Here is a 23,261-nt window from a genome sequence, read left to right on the forward strand (position 1 = left end):
TCTGCCATAGTAGGATTCGAACCAATGTCCCCAGAGCCTGGGATTGATGAGCATCTACGTGCAGGCAGCTAGCTGTGTTGCCAGAACTTATATGACGTCGCCCACAGGAGCTGCACATTTGAGTTGGTTATCTCACTTTCCTATGGGTTAATAGCATTGGCTTCTGGAATGATGGATGAGAAACATCTTTCTGTCGAATTGTTATCCATTTGTCTGGCATACTCTGTGCCTGGGAAAAGTCACCTTACATATTGGTAACTATATCTGGACTAGCTGGTTTAAATCTTTGAAGGTAGCAGGACAGGTTAACAAAGCAACTCATAAAGTATATGGGATCTAGGGCTTTTTAAATAGAGGCATAGAGTACAAAAGCAAGGAAGTTATGCTACACCTACGTAAAACAGTAATTCAGCACCAACTGGAGTTTTATATCCAATTCTGGGCACAAAGATTAGGGAGGACATGCAGGCTTTGAAGAAGGTACAGAAGACATTTACTAGAATGGTTCCAGGGATGAGGGATTACAATTACATGGATGGACTAGAGGAGCTGGGGTTGTTCTCCTTAGAACAGAGAAGGCTAGTAATAGCATGATGGATACACATTCAATAGCCGCTTTCAAAGTGGAATTGCTAAATACTTGAAGGAAAAAATATTGCAGGGATATGTAGAAAGAGCAGGGGAATCAGCCTAATTGGAATCCTCTTCGAAAGAGCAGGCACAAACTCAGTGAGCCAAATGTCTTCCTTCTGTACTACTCTATGATTCTTTAAGTGACACATGTGTGACTGGCTAGAATAGCTGTAAAGTCTTACTTTGGTAATCAACTCTGTCGCTGTCAGAGATGCGCTTTCTGTTTGTACAGAGACGCCTTTCAACACACATTAGCTAAAGGCTACTACAGGATTAAAACAAAAGAAGAAGCAAGAAGCTTCTCCAAGTATTAAGTGCCCCTTTCATTCAATTAACCGATCTGAGTCACAAGAGTCAAAAGAGTTCTCTTTTTTGGTGTCAATCACCAACCATATTAATGCTCCTGGAGACTTCTGGTGATAACTGGAATCCAAACATGCCATGTGGTAAATTTACTTCCTTAACCTCTCTCTTAGTATAAAGAGCTTTGTATTATTTTCCATGTATGGAGTAGCACAATTATCTTTCCTACCAAGCTATTACTGGGCCTGTGGCCTTGATGGCCAATGTTACTGTAGTTTCTGTGAGAATGTCTTATTCTTGTAAGTAACCACAGTTCCTTGTGATTTAGTACCCAATAATTCAGTTTGGCTACTGAGTCTGTTTTGAGAACACATTTAAGGCAATTTACAGGCCATTGTGCTTACACTGTCTTAGTATCATTTGCAAATTCTGATGTATTCCTTTCTATTCCCAAATCTAGGTCATATATAATAATATAAATTTGCCATTTTCATTCCATTAACTGTCTTATATAGCACTATAAGATCATCTTTTGAAAGCTCAAGTTGCTCCAGTCTTACCTTATAACTCAGTCCTTTGACATTAGTGATCTGCATTGCAGCTGTTCTCTGCACTTCACATTTTTGTCGGCAGACTGCCAATGGTCAGCAATTGTACACATACAGCTTACTGTTGGGCTGGTGGGTGCAGAATCTGGTGGCTTCTCCATGAAGTCAATCCAGAAGACAGGCCCCAAAGCAGGGGGAGGGGTGCAGGGGGTTGAAGGCAATTTGGGAAGACGACCACTGAGTGGTTGACAGTAAGCCTGAAGAGTTCCGTGAGGCCAGGAGGCTCCCCTCAACTGCCCAAGAATCTTTATAACCACCTTGTCATGATGCTTTCTGTGCAGCCTCCAGCAAATCCTTTAAGGACCACTGGTTAGGCTTCTCAATGTCTCAAGACTTCTGCTTATTTTGGGTGGAAGTGCAAGCTTCAAAAGAGCTGGCACTTTGTTATTGGGCCAAATGGCCTCCTTTTGTTCTGTACTATTCTATGATTGTATAATTCCAGCCACCCATTTCAAGCCCCGCCTGAAAACCACATCTAGCGAGCCTTGGGTAGCTGGTTGGTGAGCAATTTGTTTTTAATTTTCAACTGCTGGCTGGACAGGCAGCAGTTAATATTCATTCCCAATTTCTCTCTGTTTCTTGACGATCAGAACTGGACACAATACTCAACGTGTGGACTGACCACAGCACTATACTATACTTACAAAAGCTGTTATTATTACCCTTAATATCATCTACAAATGTTTTTCTGATACTCCTTCTTTGCCCTCCTTATTACTTTATTGGTCTCCTTTAGTTGCTTTCTGTAATTTTGTAGGCTTTAATCTCAACACTGTTCTTTGCCCTTACTTAGCCTTTTCCTCTTGTTTACAATCAACCTGATCACTCTTGTAGACCATTATTAAGGTATCTTTGGCCTTTTAAAAGCCCTTTACTACCATACTGTTAACTATTTCTGGTTCATTATGTGTAATTGTGTCAAGTATCACATGCTTTCTTCTTGGCTTTAAAAAATGCTGCTTTAACGAAAGTGTTCAATACAACAATAAATATTCTCGTTCCTGCTATTTCTCTTCAATTTAAATGTAAGTTAAAGTTTCCCATTACTACATTTTTCTTCTTACAGGCCTCCACCATCTACAGATATGTATATTCCTCTGTTAAGTCATGCAGTCAAGTGGTCTGTAAAATAATCACACTGGTGTGTTAGATTATTTTCTTTCCCTTAATTCTAACCACATTGGGTCCACCTTCAGATTACACTCATTTAGTCCCTCCTTTCTATCACTGTGATGACTCTTTGTTGGAATTGCCAGCTAAGACAAATAATGTTGGTAGAAAGCACTAACAGTCTGTTCATCTAGTTTTGGCACTGCTTTTAGGATTACTATTAAAATAGAATATTAACAAAAAGTGAGTGGGAAACAATTTTTGTTCCACTACTCCTCGTGGAAACAGAAAACTTATATATCTTCAAAGGTGATAGTGTGGAGTAGGTGGTTGATCTCCAAACGTGTAACAGCTCACTTGTGAGCAAACTATTGCAGCTGTTTTTAAGGGAGAGCTTGGAAAGTATGGGATTTGTGAAGATTGCAGGAGAAAGGAAATAGGAAGTAAAAAAAAACTGTTTATAATTCTAACAGTTAAAATCCTTGGATAAATAAGTTCTTTAAAAAATGGTAATATTTTCTTATTAACATGTCTTCCAGTCAGGAGAAGGATCATTGGATGTAAATTGCAACAATCTCAAAGGTCTGATTCCCCTTACGTTAACTGTACAAGATGTGGACATGTTGGAAAAACTGATGGATCTTGCACCAGCAGAATACAGACCAGTGAAGATTGTTCAAGAACTTCCTAAACATCATGAGTAAGTTTAAATTTAATGCTATGGAAAATTTATTGTCTTCAAACTACAGGACATCTAGATGAACCTACCGGTATTTTGGTTTGGTATTGGGTCCAGATCAATTTGAATTCCTTATAAACTGGTGTTAAAAGTAAGTTGAAATTGCATTGCTTTAAATATTCAATGAAGCCAAATTGTCAGTTAATGAACTGTAGCCACATCAAAGGCAAGATTGAATAAATCGGTAATATTTTTAAAGAACAATCACATAGCAACTCTTTAAAACACCACATTTATTATCACAAACTACAAATAAGTTGCTAAATATGAGGAAGAGCAATATGAATCGATTCTTGATCATTATGACCCTGATTATCAAATTATTGCTTAGGCCGTAATGTACATCACAATTCATTTGCATATTTTATTTTACAGCATTTAATCATTTGTTCTATTGGTGTATCGGTTATTAAATTTTGGTGTTATACATTGCTTATCTTATGGTTGTAGAATAGTTGGATGCGTAATGACTTAAAATAATCGACTGATCTTTATCATCTTTAGAGCCATAATAAAAACTGCACCTGGGCTATATTATAACTATTTTCAGTTCCCTTTACAAATGTTGACCATTTGTAAATAGAACTGTGTTTAAAGCTGCAAAATATGAACGTTACACACGTACATAAAGTCTATAATAGTTTGGAAAGATTTGATTTTTTTTATCAACTTAAGTATTTAAATTAGTGACATATTTACTGTTTCAAGAGGTTTGGTGTGGGTTGGGGAGATTTTGCACTGCAGATAAATTAATGAATTGAAATATGTGAAAATATACATTCAACTTTACTAAAGGGCCAGGACCGAAAGAGCAGCAAACATGTTGTTAGAGCCTCTACCACTGACAGCCTGGTAATAAGTGCCCTTCCAAATTCCTCCATCAGTGACAAGATATAGGAGCATAGGAAATAGGAGCAGGAGTAGGTCATTGGCCCCTCGAGCCTGCTCTACCATTCAACTAGATCATGGCTGATCTTCTACCTCAACGCCATTTTCCTGCAATGTCCCTTGATGCCCTTAATATCTAGAAATATGATACATCACCAATTGTATCAATTCTTTTCTCTAGCATCCTCACACTATCAACAATGACTCCATCAGCATTTTAAGTCCTTTAATTGTACATTAACAATAACTGCATAATATTTGATCAACACAAGTTTAAAAACAACGATTTTTTTTTTAAAGTGCTGGTAATACATAGCAAGTCCTTCAGTATTTGAAGAGGGAAAAGGACAGGTTTTTATTTCAGGTAGAGACGTTTTGTCAGAACTCAGTTCACTTTTATGTTGGATTATCAGTTTCTGCAGTTTATTATGGACACAAGAATTGACTTGTTTTTAATTTTAGCGTTGTACAAATGTTTACACAGTTCCTCAGGGTATAGCACAATTTCTGGGGGCACAGAGAAAGATCCCTGCATCCAAATTTTGAGGCATGAGGTACACCCGATATTGGACCTTGGGCCTCATTTGATGGCAAAGCAAGATGGAAGATTGAGCTGCTGTGAAACCAGAGTTGTAGCACATTATATAATGGATGCACTTAAACATTTTCCCCAAAATATAAAGCTTTTAAAAATATATATTTTCCCTTTAACCTCCTCCACTTTTATAATATCTATGAACTCCTACACTTTTATAAATATGCATAAAAAAACTAAGTTCCCGTCATATTCCTATTGAACATTTTGCAGTATTATGTTGTGCTTTCTAGAAATTTGAATTCTTGCAATTCAAACAGGAGGTCACTTACACAGTATGCAGCCCAAATGAACAGCACAGTAGGAAAACATCTGACTGATGTATTACCAAATCATCTATCACTACAAGGTAAACTTGCTTGTTTCCATTTGAATGATGGTTTTCAAGGATTTTATGAGACAAAATCTCTTCCTTCTTTGCAGGAAAGTAAGGTGAAATAATTTAGACAGTGATAACCAACTGCATGCCAGGTCCTACATGCCAATGCATACAAGGTCCTACATCTGGGAATATTGGAAGTAAAAGACCTGAACCAAAAAACAACTTTTAAGTCTATTAAAAGAGATAAATTAATTTAAATTAGAAATATCTGTAACATTGTGCTGTAATTTTCGAGAAAAAAGCAGTTTCTAAGTTATGAAGAATTTTAATGTTGATTATTGTCATTGTTTATGCTGGTATGCCTAGTGAATTTAAATGTAAACAGCAATGCTGTTTAATGAACCGTGCATCCTTTATAAGTGAACAATGTCTGTATTTTTTCTGTTCGTGAATTTTAATCCGCTGCTCTAACTCAACCCAAAAGATTTGAAAGTCAGTGAGGATCCAAAATAATTGAGCAATAGATCACATTAAATTCAGTATCATAATGATCCACACAACTGAAAGATGGTTCTTTACCTGAGCACGGCCTTCTCTGTATTGTGTGTTCATCTAGGCAATGGTTGTAACTATAGGCACAATGGGCAGAATATTGTGCTAGCCTTGGAGGCAGGCATGGAGGCAGGGGGCAAACAAAATGATCGGGGGAGCCATTCCCAACGTTGCCTGGACCCCTTGCCATTTTGTCTAAGGCAGGGAAGGCCGAGAATGGCTTTTCCTCCCCAGACCAATTGAGTCCCTTAAGTGGACAATTTAATGGCCACTTAAGGGCCTCTTCCTGCCTCCACCTCAATTTTGTAGAAGGCGGAGGGGCCTTCCGCCTTGGAGAGATACTGCCAGGTAAAGCCTGGAAACCTCCTAGAGGGGTCTGGGGGTTCCCTCCTTTGTGTGCAATCCAGGGCCCCTGGCAGCAATCATCCCCCCCGCCCCCACCACCACTCCACCCCATCGCTGGGGCCTACCTGCCTGGCCCCATCAACTCCGACCTCACTTACTTCTCCAGGGGTTTTCATCACTTTTCGCCAGTACCAACAACATAGGCAGGACAAAGAAATATGTTCTGCATAGTCAGTATGAGGAGCTAGGCAATTTAAGAAGCAGAACCTTAAAGGTAATAATCTGTGGATTATTACCTGAGACACGTGCAGATTGGAGTAGGGCAAATAAGATTAGAGAAATTAATGTGTGGCTCAAAGACTGGTGTGGTAGAAGTGAGTTCCGGGTCATGCGGCACTGGCACCAGTACTGAGAAAAGTGGGGACTGTACCGTTGGGATGGTCTACACCTGAACCGTGCTGGGACCAGCATTCTAGCAAGCTGCATAAGTAGGGACGTAGAGAGGGTTTTAAACTAAATAGTGGGGGCAAGAGATCAAATTTGGGAAGATGTGGTAAATCAAAGAGTAGAGACAAGACAAGAGGGAAAGGTATTAATATGGGAAATAATAAACAGACTGTGACAGGAAGGGACAGTGAGTACAAATCTAATAATAAATCAGCAGACAAGGCTAGAGGTTACAAAAATAAGAAAAGGACAAAACTAAAGGCTCTGTATCTGAATGCACGTAGCATTCGAAACAAAACAGATGAACTGATAACGCAAATAGAAATAAATAAGTACGATCTGATAGCCATTGCAGAGACATGGCTGCAGAATGACATAGATTAGAACCTGAATATTGAAGGGTACATGACATTTAGGAAGGACAGGAAGCTAGGAAAAGGTGGAAGAGTGGCTCTGTTAATTAATGATGGGGTATTAGCACAATAGAAAGGATGACCTAAGTTCAGGAAACCATGATATAGAAGCTATTTGGGTCGAGATGAGAAATGATAAAGGCATGAAGTCACTTGTGGGAGTGGTGTACAGACCCCTTAACAGTAATCACATGGTAGGACTGGTGTAAAGGAAGAAATAATGGGTGCTTGTCAGAAAGGTATGGTGATAATCATGAGGGATTTTAATCTACGTATAAACTGGAAAAATCAGATGGGCAAAGGTAGGCTAGATGAGGAGCTCATCGAATGTTTTTGGAATAGTTTCTTAGAACAGTGCGTTCTGGAGCCAACCAGGGAGCAGGCTACACTAGACCTGGTACTGTGCAACAAGATAGGAGTAATTAATGACCTCATAATTAAGGTGCCCCTAGGTATCAGGGATCATAATATGATTGAATTTTACATTCAGTTTAAGGGAGAGAAGAGTGGGTCTAAGACTAGTATTTTAAATTTAAATAATGGAAAGTTATGAGGGCATGAAAGCAGAGCTAGCAAAAGTGAACTGGCAAATTAGGTTAAGGGATAGGTCAATAGAGATGCAGTGGCAGACATTTAAGGGGGTATTTCAGAATACACAGAATAGATACATTCCAATGAGAAAGAAAAATTCCACGGCGAGGACCCACCATCCGTGGTTAACTAAAAAAGTTAAAGATGGTATCAACCTTAAAGAAAAAGCATATAATGGCGCAAGGATGGGTGGCAGGTCAGAAGATTGGACAAAACATAAAAAGCAACAAAGAATGACTATAAGATTAATAAGGAGGGAAAAAATAGAGTATGAGAGAAAGATGGCTTGAAATATAAAGACAAATAGTAAGAGTTTCTATAGATATTTTAAAAAGAAAAGAGTTAACAAAGTCAGCATTGGTCCTATAGAAAGTGAGTCTGGGGAATGAATAATGGAAAGTAAGGAGATGGCAGATGAATTGAACAGGTATTTTGCATCTGTCTTCACCATACAGGATACAAGTAACATCCCAGAAATAGATGTAAATCAGGAAAGGAAGGGAGGGAGGAATTCAAGAAAATTACAGTCACCAGGGAAGTGCTACTGAGCAAATTGTTGGAGCTGCGGGCTGACAAGTCCCTGGATCCTATGGACTTCATCCTAGGGTCTTAAAAGAAGAGGCTAGTTGATGTATTAGTCTTAATTTTCCAAAATTCCCTAGATTCGGTAAAGATTCCATTGGATTGGAAAATAACCAATATAACTCCTTTATTCAAAAAGTGAGGGAGACAGAAAGCAGCAAACTACAGGCCAGTTAGCTTAACATCTGTCTTAGTGAAAATGTTAGAATTTTAAAGATGTTATAGGTTGGCACTTAGAAAAATTCAAGGTAATCAAGCAGAATAAACATGGTTTTGTGAAAGGGAAATCATGTTTAAACAATTTATTGGAGTTCTTTGAAGAAGTAACATATGATGTGGAGGGAACTGGTGGATGTACTGTACTTATATTTCCAGAAGGCATTTGAAATGTAGCCACATCAAAGGTTATTGTGGAAAACAAAAGCTCATGGTGTAGGGGATAACATATTGGCATGGATAGAAGATTGGCTAGCTAACAGGAAACTGAGTAAGTATAAATGGGTCATTTACTGGTTGGCGAGATGTAATGAGTGGTGTGCCACAGGGATCAGTGCTGGGGCCTCAACTTTTTACAATTTATATAAATGGCTTGGATGAAGGGACTGAAGGTATAGTTGCTAAATTTTCTGATGACACAAAGATAGGTAGGAAAGTAAGTTGTGAAGAGGACGTAAGAAGTCTACAAAGGGATATTATTAGTTTAAGTGAGTGGGCAAAGAAATGGCAAATGGAGTATTATGTGGGAAAATGTGAAATTGTCCATTTTGGCAGGAAGAATAAAAAGGAAGCAAATTCTCTAAATGGTGAGAGATTGCAGAGCTCTGAGATGCAGAGGGATCTGGGTGTCCTGGTGCATGAATTGCAAAAGGTTAGAATGCAGGTACAGCAAGTAATTAGGAAAGCTAATAGAATGTTATCATTTATTGTGAGGGAGATTGAATACAAAAGTAGGGAGGTTATGCTTCAGTTATATAGGGCATTGGCGAGACCACATCTGGAGTACTGCGTACAGTATTGGTCTCCTTATTTAAGGAAGGATGTAAATGCATTGGAGGCAGTTCTGAGAAGGTTTACTAGACTAATACCTGGAATGGGCAGGTTGTCTTTTGAGGAAAGGTTGGATAGGCTAGGCTTGAATCTGCTGGACTTTAGAAGAGTAAGAGGTAACTTGATTGAAACATATAAAATCCTGAGGGGTCTTGACAAGGTGGATATGGAAAGGATTTCCTCTTGTGGGAGAATCTAGAACTAGGGGCCACTGTTTAAAAGTAAGGGGTCACCCATTTAAGATAGATGAGGAGAATTTTTTTCTCTCAGAGGGTTGTGAGTCTTTGGAACTCTCTTCCTCAAAAGGCGGTGGAAGCAGAGTCTTTGAATATTTTTAAGGCAGAGGTAGATAGATTCTTGATAAGCAAGTGGGTGAAAGATTATTGGGGGTAGGCAGGAATATGGATCTGAGGTTACAATCAGATCAGCCATGATCTTGCTGAATGATGGAGCAGGCTCAAGGGGCCGGGTGGCCTCCTCCTACTCCTAATTTGTATATTCATATGTTCGTATGTCTTCGTACTGCAGGGCCTCCAGTAGTCGCCCCAGCTGCCAGTGGCGCAGCCTGTACCGCAGAGCTGCTGGCCTTCCAATTGGCCGGCAGTTTTGGACATGGGAGCTCATCCCTTAAAGGGACGGCATCGCCAACTGCAGGCAGTTAATTGGCTGCCCTCTGTTAAATAGCAACGAGGGTCCAACGGAGAGCCAAGGTGGGTTCTCCCCCAACCTTCAGGCCTGCCACCAGAACCCCCGTTGCTGGTATAAAATCCGGCCCATCATATTTAGAATATTCTAAATGGCAAAAGTAAAATGTTATATCTTGAGAGATGTATGGTTGAATGCAAATGCTTCATAGCCTTAGGACCGGGATCATCTACTAAATTTTGCAGGTGCTAACAAACATTAAACTAGGCCCACTGCTCTTAAATGAAAACAGAATTATTTTAAGGATGTTCTGCCCAATTTTGGTGGTTAAAAAAAATCACTTTTTTTCAATCATTTTTCAATGAAAAAAAATAATTTTTTCAAAAACACTTTATCTTTGTCCCTTTGATGTTGTAGCCATGCAAGCAGAAGATATTTCTGACTGTTCTCCTAATACAGAATCATCTTTTTTAGACAACTTCGTTGTATATGGAGAAAAGAACGGGATAAACGTTGATCTGAGCATCTGTGGTTCACAGGTAACAGGATGTCTTTCACCTTCCTGTTGAAACAGGAGTCAATTTTGAATAAAAGAAACAAAAGTACATTGTACTTAACATAAGGGGTTTCTTTTACTCTCCAGTGATGCTGATTACCTGAAACTTATAATTGCCATATAAATAAATATTTTGGGACTTTTTTCTGGTTTATAATCAAAGATATAATATTTTAAAGTGTGCAGGTACTTCTCTACAACATGCAATGAAATGCAACCTGATTTTACTGCAGTTCAGATCATATGGCACTACAATACAATATTTAAATTTGAATAATACCATTCCTATTTGAGAGCCTACATGGAAGACTTGATGAAAAAAACCCTTTCAAAGCTTTGAACATTCCTATTAGATTGCCTTTAAACTACTCTATGAATATAGTTCTAATTTTTAAAAACTCTTGTCAGTCTCTCATCCATGGTATCATTCCAGTAAATCTATTTTATTCTTTTCTATAGCTCCAACATCCTTTCTATGATAGAGTGTGCCCAAAATTGCATACAGTACTCAAACTAATGCCTTGTACAGATTCATCATCACCCTTTTGCATGCAATGCCTCTATATATAAAATCCAGAATCTCTTCTAGTCTTTTGTAGATTTTTTCTATTTGCTTTTAAAAATATATACACCTGCTCCTCTAGATCTACAACCACCTCCTGTTCCAAAACTGGTCCCAGTGCCCCACAATTTTAAAACCCTACCTCATTCTTCCAACCACATGTCCAGTTGTTTAATCGTTTTCTGCCTGTGTGGCTTGGTGCATCACACAGATCGTATTCCCACGAATACTAGCATTGAGTTGAAATAATAAAATATAACAACCAAGGAGATTTTTTTCTTCTTTCATGGGATGTGGGTGTCACTGGCAAGGCCAGCATTTGTTGTCTATCCCTAATTGCCCTTGACAACTGAGAAGCTTACTGGGTCATTTCAGAGGGCAATTAAGAGTCACAGACATTGCGGTGGGTCTGGAGTCCCATGTATGCCAGACCAGGTAAGGAGAGCAGATTTCCTTCCCTAAAGGATAGTAATGAACTAGATGGGTTTTTACAACAATCAGTGACAACTTCATGACACCATTACTGAGACAAGCTTTCAATTCCAGACATTTTTTATTAATTACTTGTATTTAAATTTTACCAGCTGCTGTGGTGGAATTTGAAACTATGTCCCCAGGGTATTAGCCTGAGCCTCTGGATTACAGTCCATAGAGAGTCCAGTGACATTACCATTATGCCACTGTCTCCATCTTTGTGCTCAGATGTAGAGATGGAGTTATTGTAATGATAGACTGGCAAGATTTGGAAGCATTAGCACAACACTGACAAAGATTCTTTGACCCACACAGAATAGGTGTAGGGAGCCCTTGTGTTGCAACAGCAGCAAAAGGAGGGGGCTGGACGAAGCACTTGCAGAACAAACCAACTCAGGAAGTGAATGTAACATAACAGAATCAGCTATCCTGATCTCATGGAGGAGCAATAGATGATGTTGGTCATATTGGCAGGGATGCTGTGACTGAGATACACCACCTGGCACACGAAAACCTACAAGAACAGTAAATGATTCCCACCTATGATGGTGAAAGTCACCACTGACGTCAACTTTTGTGTCATAGGGTCTTCCGGCCACTCATAGGGGACAGTGTAGAAGTCAACCATGATGCTATCCTGCAATCCTTTAGGAAGGCATCTGAAGCTCTGTGCTATTACATATTTTACCATATCTTTCAATCCCTTCTCTTTCCAAAAATAAATCAAACTTTCTCTTGAACCTATTCCAATGACCTTCCCTGTTGACTTATTCCATAGATCTTTCTTATACGGGTGAAAAAATTCCACCAGACTTCTCTCTTCCTCTTAATCTCTTGCTATTTAACGTGTCTCTCCTGATACTTGAACTCACCATGGTGAACAGTTTACCTGGATTTTTGTCAGTTTCCTTCACAATTTTGAAACCTTGAATTTAAACTTTTTGAAGTCTCTTTTTCTACAGAGGGCAAGCCAATTTCCTTAATCTTCTCAATTGAAACTCTTTATACTGCAGAGCATCTTTGTTACTTGCCTCTGTACCCTCTCAAAGGCAGCATGATTAGAGGGCAGTGACAATACATAGTATTCTGGATTGATGTTTAAAACACCAATTAATATATTTAATAGTTGTATTTTTAGACAGTAAGGAAGCAGTTTGAACTAAAAATACTCCCTCTAGACTCCTATCAATCTCATTATTTGGATTAATCTACTGAACATAATATAAACAAATCTTTTGGAAGAAATTATCCAGAGATAAGTATACCCACAATTTATCTGTGTCTAAGAGGATGATAAATGAAAGAATACTTTACTGACATATGAAAATGTAGCTCTTGAATCAGGTTGCATCTTTTATTAGCTGACCTTACAAAGGCTGTAATTTTGGTAATGTGTCTTTTGACTGCCAGAAAAGATAGTTGCCAACAATCATAGATGCCAGGTAATAAAGAAGGTTTTACTATTATCAAAACTCTTCATTGCCTTTGGAGCTTATTAAAATAACATTCCTTTCAATTATCAGAATTTAGAAATTTTGAAGTTTTATTCATTTGTGCACAAATAAGTTCTTTCAAACTGATGTTTTTAAACGTGTTTACAGTTACAATTAAAGGTGGCTTTGTCTTATTCCATCAACTTGATCCTACTTTATAGAAAAAAGATACTTTAATAATTTGATATTTTCTTAACCTAATTTTATCCAGCATCTCAGAAATATAGGGCTGAAATGTATACTCCGAAAACAATGGCAGTCCGCCCGTGTGGGCAATATTGGCCGGAACTTTACAGTGGGCGGATGGGAGCTGGACTCCGACGTAAATGTTGGTGCTGAACCCGCTTCCACCCAACCTGGGGATCCGTCCCGTATTTTACGGATCCCCAGGCTTTAATTGGCCCGAGGCGGGACTTCCACTGGGAGCAGTGGCAACTGCTGGGACTGCAGCCCAGCCGACTGAGGAGGATACCAAGGAACTTAAGGGTCTTGATTGGTCTCAGGCAGGAAGGCTGCTTCTCACCCCCGCCTCCCCGCCGGACCTCCGTAAACACGGTTGGAGGCGGAATCGGGGAGGTTAGGCCTCCCGGAGCCTGCCGCACAATTTTACGCCGCCCCCACGCCACCATCCGACCTGCTGGGGCGGCGTAAAATTCCGGCCATTAAGTGCAGCAGCTCATTTAAATAGCGGGGCAGACCACCCACCCCGATGAAGTGGAGGAGGCGGGCGGTCCATCCCCGGCAATGGCGTCAGCTGCCTTTGCGCAGGCACTGATGCCATTTTTAAAGGGCGTCGAGCCCTACATTTCAATTAAAATTTTTAAAGAGAGATTGATTTTAAAAAATTAACTAAATTGATCTTGCCCCTTTCCCACCCCCACCCCCCATAACCATAGATTTAGTTATCTGCCACCCCCCACAAACACACCTTGTGCACCTGACCTCTCCCCCCCCACCCCACAAAGTGCATCAACTTTACCCCTTCCCACCGTCCCCTCTACCAATGAGATGACTGTGACCCCACTCCCCCCCTCCTCCTGCACAGAGAAACCTACCTGCTTCCCCCTGCCCACCAGTGTTCCACCTTGGATCCCCGGACAGGGATTCGAAGGTGCGGGAGTGCCGGCCACTGGCACGAATATCGCTCCAGGACGACGGCAGGAGCGGAACGGTAATTAATTCTAATTAATTTACATTTTGAAATGGGTCTCCCGTATCTGAGCGGCAGGGGGGCCGCCACGAGTCCTTGCCTCCATCGGCAATATAGGGCCCGGCCTTCCTGGCGTCGAGGTCCATGGTGAGTCCTTCCTGGAGGCATTTTCTGGTCCCACCCCACCACGACCTCCAACGTCGGGGGAGCTCTAGATAAGCAGGAGCTACTTAGTAGTGTTTCCTGTCAGGTATTAAACTAAATTGGATTTTGCTGTCATGTAGTTTGGTACAGTGCTCTAACTTGATTTATACCACCTTTGTACCAACATGTAGTAAAATGAGGCATTCATAGCAGTTCATCATTAACTCCTATCTCGTACATTCTCCCTATCCTTTCATTTGGTTATCCTGTATTCCTCATCTCTCTTGGTCATCTGGTGCCATCTGATATATGACATTCCTATGATCATCTTCCTTTTACTTTAGCATACTTTTTGCCAGCATCTGACTTCATCAATTGCAGCAATACCCACATGGAGCAGAGAGATGGCAGCATTCAATTTTACAGACTTGCTGGCTTCCTTACAGTGCAAGGGTTATTGATAGCATTCATGTGACTCAGAAGGCACCAACTTGGAACCCACTGCCATATATAACAGGAAGGTGTCCCATTCTCCAAATGTGCAGATTATCTCTGATGCCTAGCAACAGATTCTGCACATTAATGCACAGCACAGCACCGACATGCAATATCCATTGCTGGGAATCACAATCACAATACATACAATCTAGAGTATTCAGCCATCACACAGCTATTCAGAGAGAAGGATCCTTGGGGACAAGGTCTACCTCATGATACCATAGCTTATGACACCATTCCATGTGACCTGCAATGAAGCAGAGGTTTGCTATGAGAGAGCCTGTGCAGCGAACAGACGTGTGGTGGAGAAGAACATAGGGCTTCTGAAAGGCCAATTGAGATGCCTGGACAAGCCAAGGGGTGGCTTGCCATGTATGCTAGAGAGGGGTACAAAAATAATCAAAGGAGAATCAAAAGGTAGCTTGTTACAGAGATCTTCACTTAATTGCTTACATTGACAGGAGATAGCCTGCCCACTTTCTTCCCCACTTGCTGATAAATATTGTCTGAAACCAGTGTGCACCCAAACATGTAACAGCTCATCAACCTTTTTTCCCCAATATGACTATGTCAATTGCCAACACCTATGTGATTATGTCTGCCCCAAGTGAGTGTACCCTTTCCAATATGACTGTGATCTCCATGATTAACGAACAGGACAATAGAACTTTAATAGAAGAAAATGGTAAAGCACAAACAAGCCTCCATCAATAACAAAGCATAGCTGAACATGAATACATCAATGGCAAAGTATAAACCAGCCTCCAAAGAACAGAATAAGTGCATATTGAATCTTAATTCAGAAATGACCAAAGATAAGCAGGCTTCCATCAATAGCTCAGAACTGAATAAGTGCACAGTCAACTGTCATATGACAAAGGCGCTGTACAAAGCAGCTTCCAAGAATAACTACAAGCAAATTAAATGCATTTTGAACTTGACCAGGTACAATGAAACAGCCAACCTATTGTTTTCTAACACTGTGCATATGCCTAATGCCTTGACGTGCCTTCCCATTACCTATTCTAACGGTCAGGCAGGTAGGAAGTGGTAGGCTCCTGATATTAAAGGGACATGGGACAGAGGTGGCTCTCCTGGTTACATCAATCACCAAGGTCCTTGGTGCCCTGTTAACCTCCCTGTCCTGGTACCAGCTCAAACTTCCTGCACAAAAATTTTTCATATTGATGGGTGAGGGAAAATGTCTAACAATATCCCACTCCAGCAAATTCTGGGCTATTATTTCCAACCTTAACACATAGTAAAATAAACAGAAATTGCTGATTCACAAAAGATGAAAAAAACCTTTATTAACATGTTCCAACCAGGTGAGAAAGGGGTCTAGGGGTCCCTCTCAGCCTTCACCTGGTCTTACCATAACAGGGTTTAATTTTAAACACACCATTTTTTTTAGCTCCCCCTTAGTGAATCCTTGTTCACTATCTTCCAATTATAAGGCAAAGAAACTAGTCAAACAGGTTCTCTGAGGTTTAAAGAAAAAATTTTGAACTTTATTAAACTTAGCTCTAATTGGGTTCATGCCTACGGATAAGCGACACACCCATGCCAGCATGCATACGCAATACACACATGCAGATAGAGACAGAAAAGAGCGGAAGAAATAAACTGGAAAAGTTTGAGGCAGTATCTGAAGATGGTTTTGGTTACTGTTCTTCGAACTCGCTGTAAAGTCCTTGATTGTAGGTAGGTCTTGCTTTTCGTTGGGGTGCAGTATTCTTCTTAAACTTTGTTCGATGTAGGAGACTTTTCTCTCTTGAACTCCATGTGTCCTCAGTGCGTCCAGAGGCTTGTGAGAAAGAGATGGGAGCAGACAGGAGAGGTCTTCTCACTCCAGGAGCAAACAGTCTTTCTGAGTTCAAACTCTTTGTACAATTCAGAAAAAACCTAGGTTGCCAAGCAGTCATGGTCATCAGGTCACTGACCTGAAACGTTAACTCTGCTTCTCTCTCCACAGATGCTGCCAGACCTGCTGAGTATTTCCAGCATTTCTTGTTTTCATTTCAGATTTCCAGCATTTGCAGTATTTTGCTTTTATTCACATGTCTGTTTGTGGATTCTCTTGTCTTAGCTGACCCTGTAATGTCTCCTCTTACGCACATTACCTGGTGCTCAAAGTCCATTGCGGGTTAAATTGGAGCAGGGAATAGCCCCTTTGTCTTTCCAAGCACTGTCTGTTAGTATGCAAATGTTTTTACCAGCCACGGCTGATCTGTTTAACAAGTCGTTTCCTCGCTCCAGCAACAGTTTAAAATCAATGTTCATATGACAAAATTAATATCCCTATTCTTGGCAGGTGGGGGTCTAGCATGACAAACTGCATAACTATTGCCATTAAATGGGTTTGAGTGAATACAGGTTTGAGAAAATCAGTAAGGGCTCTGATTAAAAACAGTTTACTGTGAGGAAATAATCCATGTTATATTAGTTAAGTTTAGTTCAAGCAATTGATTAATATTCTATTTAGAGAGTATTCTAAGAGTCTGAGGGCAAGAAATTAGTTTCATTTATTCATTTTTGTCAGGGGCTACTAGTGCCCTTAGAGCTCCAAAATGGTGTCCGCAGCATGTGCGCACACCTTTGGGACAGATCACGCCATATTGGTGAGGATGTTAGCGCCCACACAGTGAACGGCTGACAGATGTATGCAGAGGAGGTAGATCATAATGTCAATCAGCAGGCAATGCTGATTTGATGCCAGCTGTGCCAATTTGGAGCTCAATGTTCCAGCTAACACCCTCTATTAACCTGACACAGCTGACCACGCATTCAGCAGCAGGAAAGACCCCCCACTCACCTCTACCCAGTGCTATTAAAAAGGATTATCAGTTACCTACAGCTCAGTTGCTGGTTGATTGTTTTTAGCTGTTACTTTGATGCTACATGTGTTTGCCATCCACTATTGCACAAGGGAGGTCACTGACTCTTTAATACAAAAGTAAAATACTGCAGATGCTGGAAATCTGAAATAAAAACAGTGTTTTCCACCATTTTCTGTTTTAATCACTGAGGCTGTGTGTTCATTGATAGCAAACTACATTTCATTCTCTCTTGCCAGAGAGAAGGAGGTGGTGAGCCCATGGCTTCACTAGGATTACAGACTGCCCAATGTGCAGGGTGCCATTGACTGCACAGAATCACAGAATAATACAGCACAGAAGAGGCCCTTCGGCCCATCGAGTCTGCACCGATGCATTAAAGAAACCTGACCTGTCTACCTAATCCCATTTGCCAGCACTTGGCTCATAGCCTTGAATGTTAGTACATGCCAAGTACTCATCCAGGTACTTTTTAAAGGATGTGAGGCAACCCGCCTCTACCACCCTCCCAGGCAGTGCATTCCAGACAGTCACCACCCTCTGGGTAAAAAAGTTCTTCCTCAAATCCCCCTTAAGCCTCCTGCCCCTCACCTTAAACTTGTGTCCCCTAGTAACTGACCCTTCTATCCACCCTGTCCATGCCCCTCATAATCTTGTACACCTCAATCAGGTCACCCCTCAGTCTTCTCTGCTCCAGCAAAAACAACCCAAGCCTATCCAACCTCTCTTCATAGCTTAAATGTTCCCTCCCAGGCAGCATCCTGGTGAATCGCCTTTGCACCCCCTCCAGTGCAATCATATCCTTCCTATAATGTGGCGACCAGAATTGCACACAGTAACCCAGCTGTGGCCTTACCAAAGTTCTGTACAACTCCAACATGACCTCCCTGCTTTGGTAATCTATGCCTCGATTGATAAAGGCAAGTGTCCCATATGCCTTTTTCACCACCCTATTAACCTGCCCTTCTGCCTTCAGGGATCTATGGACAAACACGACAAGGTCCCTTTGTTCCTCGGAACTTCCCAGTGTCAGGCCATTCATTGAACATTACTCCTTCCAAAGTGTATCACCTCACACTTTTCAGGGTTAAATTCCATCTGCCACTTTTCTGCCCATTTGACCATCACGTCTATATCTTCCTGTAACCCAAGATGCTCAACCTCACTGTTAGCCACTCGGCCAATCTTTGTGTCATCCGTGAACTTACTGATCCTACCCTCCACATAGTCATCTATGTCCTTTATATAAATGACAAACAATAGGGGACCCAGCACAGATCCCTGTGGTACGCCACTGGACACTTGCTTCCAGTCACAAAAACAGCTGTCTGTCATCACTTTCTGTCTTCTACAGCTAAGTCAATTTTGAATCCATCTTATCAAGTTACCTTGTATCCCATGTGCATTTGCTTTCTTGATAAGTCTCCCATGTGGGACCTTGTCAAAGGCTTTGTTGAAATCCATGTAAACTACATCAACTGCACTATCCTCATCTACACACATGGTCACATGCTCAAAAAATTCAATCAAATTTGTTAGGCATGACCTCCCTCTGACAAAGCCTTGCTGACTATTCCTAATCAAATTTTGCCTCTCCAAGTGGAGATAGATTATCTCCTTCAGAATTTTCTTCAATAGTTTCCCTACCACTGACATAAGACTCACTGGTCTATAGTTCATGGCTTATCTCTACAACCTTTCTTAAATAGTGGGACCACATTAGCTGTTCTCCAGTCCTCTGGCACCTCCCCGGTGGCCAGAGAGGAATTAAAAATTTGGGTCAGAGCCCCCGCAATCTCCACCCTCGCCTCCCACAGCATCCTGAGACACAAATTGTCCGGACCTGGAGATTTGTCCACTTTTAAGCCTGCCAAAACCCCCAATACCTGTCACTCCCTATGACAATTTGCTCAAGAACCTCACAGTCTCTCTCTCTGAGTTCCATATCTACCTCCTCATTCTCTTGGGTGAAGACAGATGTGAAGTATTCATTCAAGACCCTACCAATGTCCCCTGGCTCCACCCACAGATTTTCCCCTTGGTCCCTAATGGGTCCTACTCTTTCCCTTGTTATCCTCTTCCCATTGATATAGAATATCTTGGGATTTTCCCTACTTTTACCAGCCAGAGCTTTCTCATGTCCCCTCTTTGCTCTCCTAATTGCTTTCTTAAGCTCCATCCTACACTTTCTGTATTCCACTAATGCTTCCATTGATTTGCTCTCTTTGTATTTGCTAAAAGCCTCTCTTTTCCTTCTCATTGTACCCTGAATGTTTCTGGTCATCTATGGTTCTCTGGGCTTGTTGCTCCTACCTATTACCTCAGAGGAAACATGTTGGGCCTGTACCCTCCCCATTTCCTTTTTGAATGCCCCCCACTGCTCTTCTGTAGATTTCCCGACAAGTAACTCTTTCCAGTCTACCTTGGCCAGATCCTGCCTTATTTTACTAAAATTTGCTCTCCCCCATTCCAAAACCTTTTTTTGCAACTTGTCTATTTCTTTCTCTATAACAAGCTTAAATTGTACCATGTTGTGGTCACTATCACCAAAATGCTCCCCCACCAACATATCAACCACCTGTCCGGCTTCATTCCCCACAATTAGGTCCAGCAGTGCACCCTCCCTGTTGGATCCTCTACATATTGAGCTGAAAAGTTCTCCTGTATACATTTTAAGAACTCCATTCCATCTAAGCCCTTAATACGATGACTATCCCAATTAATGTTGGGAAAGTTGAAATCACCTAATATAATTACCCTATTATTATTTTTACACACCTCTGCGAATTGCGCACATATTTGCTCCTCAATTTCCCGCTGACTATCTGAGGGTCTATAATAAACACCTAGCAATGTAGCTGTCCTTTTTTTATTCCTAAACTCTACCCATAAAGCTTCATTTGATGCCCCCTCCAAGATATCATCTCTCCTTACTGCAGTAACTGATTCATTAACTAATATTGCAATGCCCCCTCCTCTTTTACCCCCTCCTCTGTCTCGCCTGAAGATTCTATATCCCGGGATATTCAGCTGCAAATCCTGCCCCTCCCTCAACCATGTCTCCGTGATGGCTACAATATCACAATTCCACGTGCCAATTCTTGCCCTTAACTCATCTGTTTTACCCGTAATACTCCTGGCATTAAATTAGAGGCCATCCATCCTGGTCCTACTCCCTTGAAACTTATTTCCACTGTATTCCCTCTGACTTGTTTGCTTTCCTGTGTTTAGCTGTGTCCCTATTCTGCTAAGAGTCTGCGTCCCCTCCCCGTGCCAAATTAGTTTAAACTCCTCCCAACAGCACTAGCAAACCCGCCAGCAAGGATGTTAGTCCCCCTCTGGTTCAAATGTAGACCGTCCCGCTTGTACAGGTCCCACCTTCCCCAGAAATGGTCCCAGTGGTCCAGGAATCTAAAACCCTCCCTCCTGCACCAACTCTTAAACCACGCATTCATCTGTGCTATTCTGCTATTTCTATACTCACTAGCACGTGGCACTGGGAGTAATCCAGAGATTACAACCCGAGAGGTCCTGCTTTTTAGTCTGCTGCCTAACTCCCTGAATTCTTGATGCAAGACCTCATCCCTCTTTCTACCTATGTCATTGGTACCAACATGTACCATGACCTCTGCCTTATCGCCCTCCCCCTTCAGGATGCCCTGTAGCCGCTCAGTGACATCCCGGACCCTGGCACCAAGGAGGCAACACACCATCCTGGAGTCACGTTGACGGCCACAGTAGTGCCTATCTGTTCTCCTGACTGTAGAATCCTCTATTACTATTGCTCTTCCTCTCTTTCCCCCTTCCTGTGCAGACAGGCTGCTTGTGGTGCCAGAAGCTTGGCTCTGTCCACACTCCCTGGAGGAACCAGCCTCATCAGTCTCCAAAATGGAATACCGATTTGCAAGCGGGATCCCAGGGGACTCCTGAACTACCTGCCTGATTCTCTTGGACTGCCTGGTGGTCACCCATTCCCTTCCTTCCTCAAGTCCCTTCAGCTGCGGTGTGACCACCTCTCTATACGTGCTATCCACGATGCTCTCAGACTCACGGATGCTCCACAGTGTTTCCAGCCGCCATTCTAGCTCTGAAACCTGAGCTTCCAGGAGCTGCAGCTGGACACACTTCCTGCACACATGCTGGTCCCGGGGACTGGAAATGTTTCCGGATTCCCACATGCAGCAAGAGGAGCAAACCACGGCTTTAAGCTCTCTTGCCATGACTAAACCCTTTAAATTTAAAACTTTAGAAGACTATTATAATTTTTTAAAAATCAACTAAGTCTTGCTAAAACAATGACTTATAATTTAATCCAATTTGAAAAATACCCACCAGGACTTACTCACCAGACAGCTGTGCTCTGTGGAAACTCCCGGCTCCCCTCACGCTCTTTGAGGACAGGTAGGAAATGAAAGGAACTCCTTGCTCCCTCCTCACCAAACTCCCTCAGTCACAAAACTCACACTTCAGCACTCTAATACAACCCAAGTCAGCACTCCAGTGCACGCACATCGCTTTGCAGGCACCGCATGTTAGCTCTGCCTTATACTGGAACCGAAAGGGATTCCTCTTCCTCAATGTCCAGCTGGAATGTGACCATAGGCAGTGAATCAATGCACGCCAATGCCCAATATCCTGGAAGCAGTCGTTTTTTAAAAATTATTTCATGGGATATGAGCGTCACTGGCAAGTTCAGCACTTGTTGCCCATGCCTAATTGCCCTTGAGAAGATGGTGGTGAGCCGCCTTCTTGAACCACTGCAATCCATGTGGTGTATATACACCCACAGTGCCGTTAGGACAGGAGTTCCAGGTTTTTGATCCAGCGACAGTAAAGGCACGGCGATATAGTTCCAAGTCAGGATGATGTGTAACTTGGAGGGGAACTTGCAGGTGGTGCTGTTCCTATGTGGCTGCATTCATTCTGTGACAATCCACTGTGCCACCATGGCAAATTAAAAGGCAGCTACAGGATGACAAGGGCAATCCGCTGATGACATAGTGATGACTCCAGTCTGTAGCCCACACACACACATGCGCAGCAGGGATAAAATCAAAGCTATACTATCACATGAATGTGATAGAGCAGACCATTGGGCTGCTAAAAAAATGCTTTCACTGCCTGGACTGTTCTGAAGGAGTGCTGCAGTACTCAGCAGAGCAGATGCCAAGACTTGTGGTAGTCTGCTGCATGCCCACCACCATGCAATGACAGCCTTTGCACCAGCTATATGGTGAGCAGTTGAGGAACAGGAGAAGGAGGATGAGGAAGGAGGAGGAGGACGGGAGAAGGCAACCTAGACAACCCGATACTGGACAGGCTGTCTATGAAAAACTCAGGCGAGTGCAAAACCAGAATCCACAGTCCCAATTCCCCATTCATACCTGACCTTCCCGCTGTCACTGACCATCATGGCATTTTTATTTTTAATTTATTGGATGTGAGCATCACTGGCAAGGTCAGCATTTATTGCCCATCCCTGATTGCTCAGGAGAAATTGGTGGTGAGCTGCTTTCTTGAACCGCTACAGTCCATATGGTTTAGGTACACCCTCAATACTGTGAGGGAGGGAGTTCTGGGATTTTGACCCAGTGACAGTGAAGGAGCGGTGGTATAGTTCCAAGTCAGAATAGTGTGTGGTTTAGAGGGGAACTTGCAAGTGGTGGTGTTCCCAGGCATCTGCTATCCTTGTTCTTCTAGATGGTAGAGGTTGCAGGTTTGGAAGGT

At 41.8% G+C, this 23,261-nt stretch overlaps 1 protein-coding gene across 4 annotated transcripts in view; it reads left to right on the forward strand.

The window, feature by feature from the left end:
- Nucleotides 1–23,261, forward strand: part of map3k19 (mitogen-activated protein kinase kinase kinase 19) — a 109,898-nt gene that overhangs the window by 33,469 nt on the left and 53,168 nt on the right. For 3 of the 4 annotated variants that reach the window (XM_068035069.1, XM_068035071.1, XM_068035072.1), the window contains exons 3-5: nt 3,194–3,354; nt 5,110–5,225; nt 10,295–10,359. In XM_068035069.1, the coding sequence (XP_067891170.1) occupies nt 3,194–3,354; nt 5,110–5,225; nt 10,295–10,359 (342 nt within the window). The remainder of the gene's footprint in view (nt 1–3,193; nt 3,355–5,109; nt 5,226–10,294; nt 10,360–23,261) is intronic. The other variant, XM_068035070.1, reaches the window with a different exon arrangement.

Source organism: Heterodontus francisci, chromosome 7 (assembly GCF_036365525.1).
Source record: "Heterodontus francisci isolate sHetFra1 chromosome 7, sHetFra1.hap1, whole genome shotgun sequence".
Lineage (NCBI taxonomy): Eukaryota > Metazoa > Chordata > Chondrichthyes > Heterodontiformes > Heterodontidae > Heterodontus > Heterodontus francisci.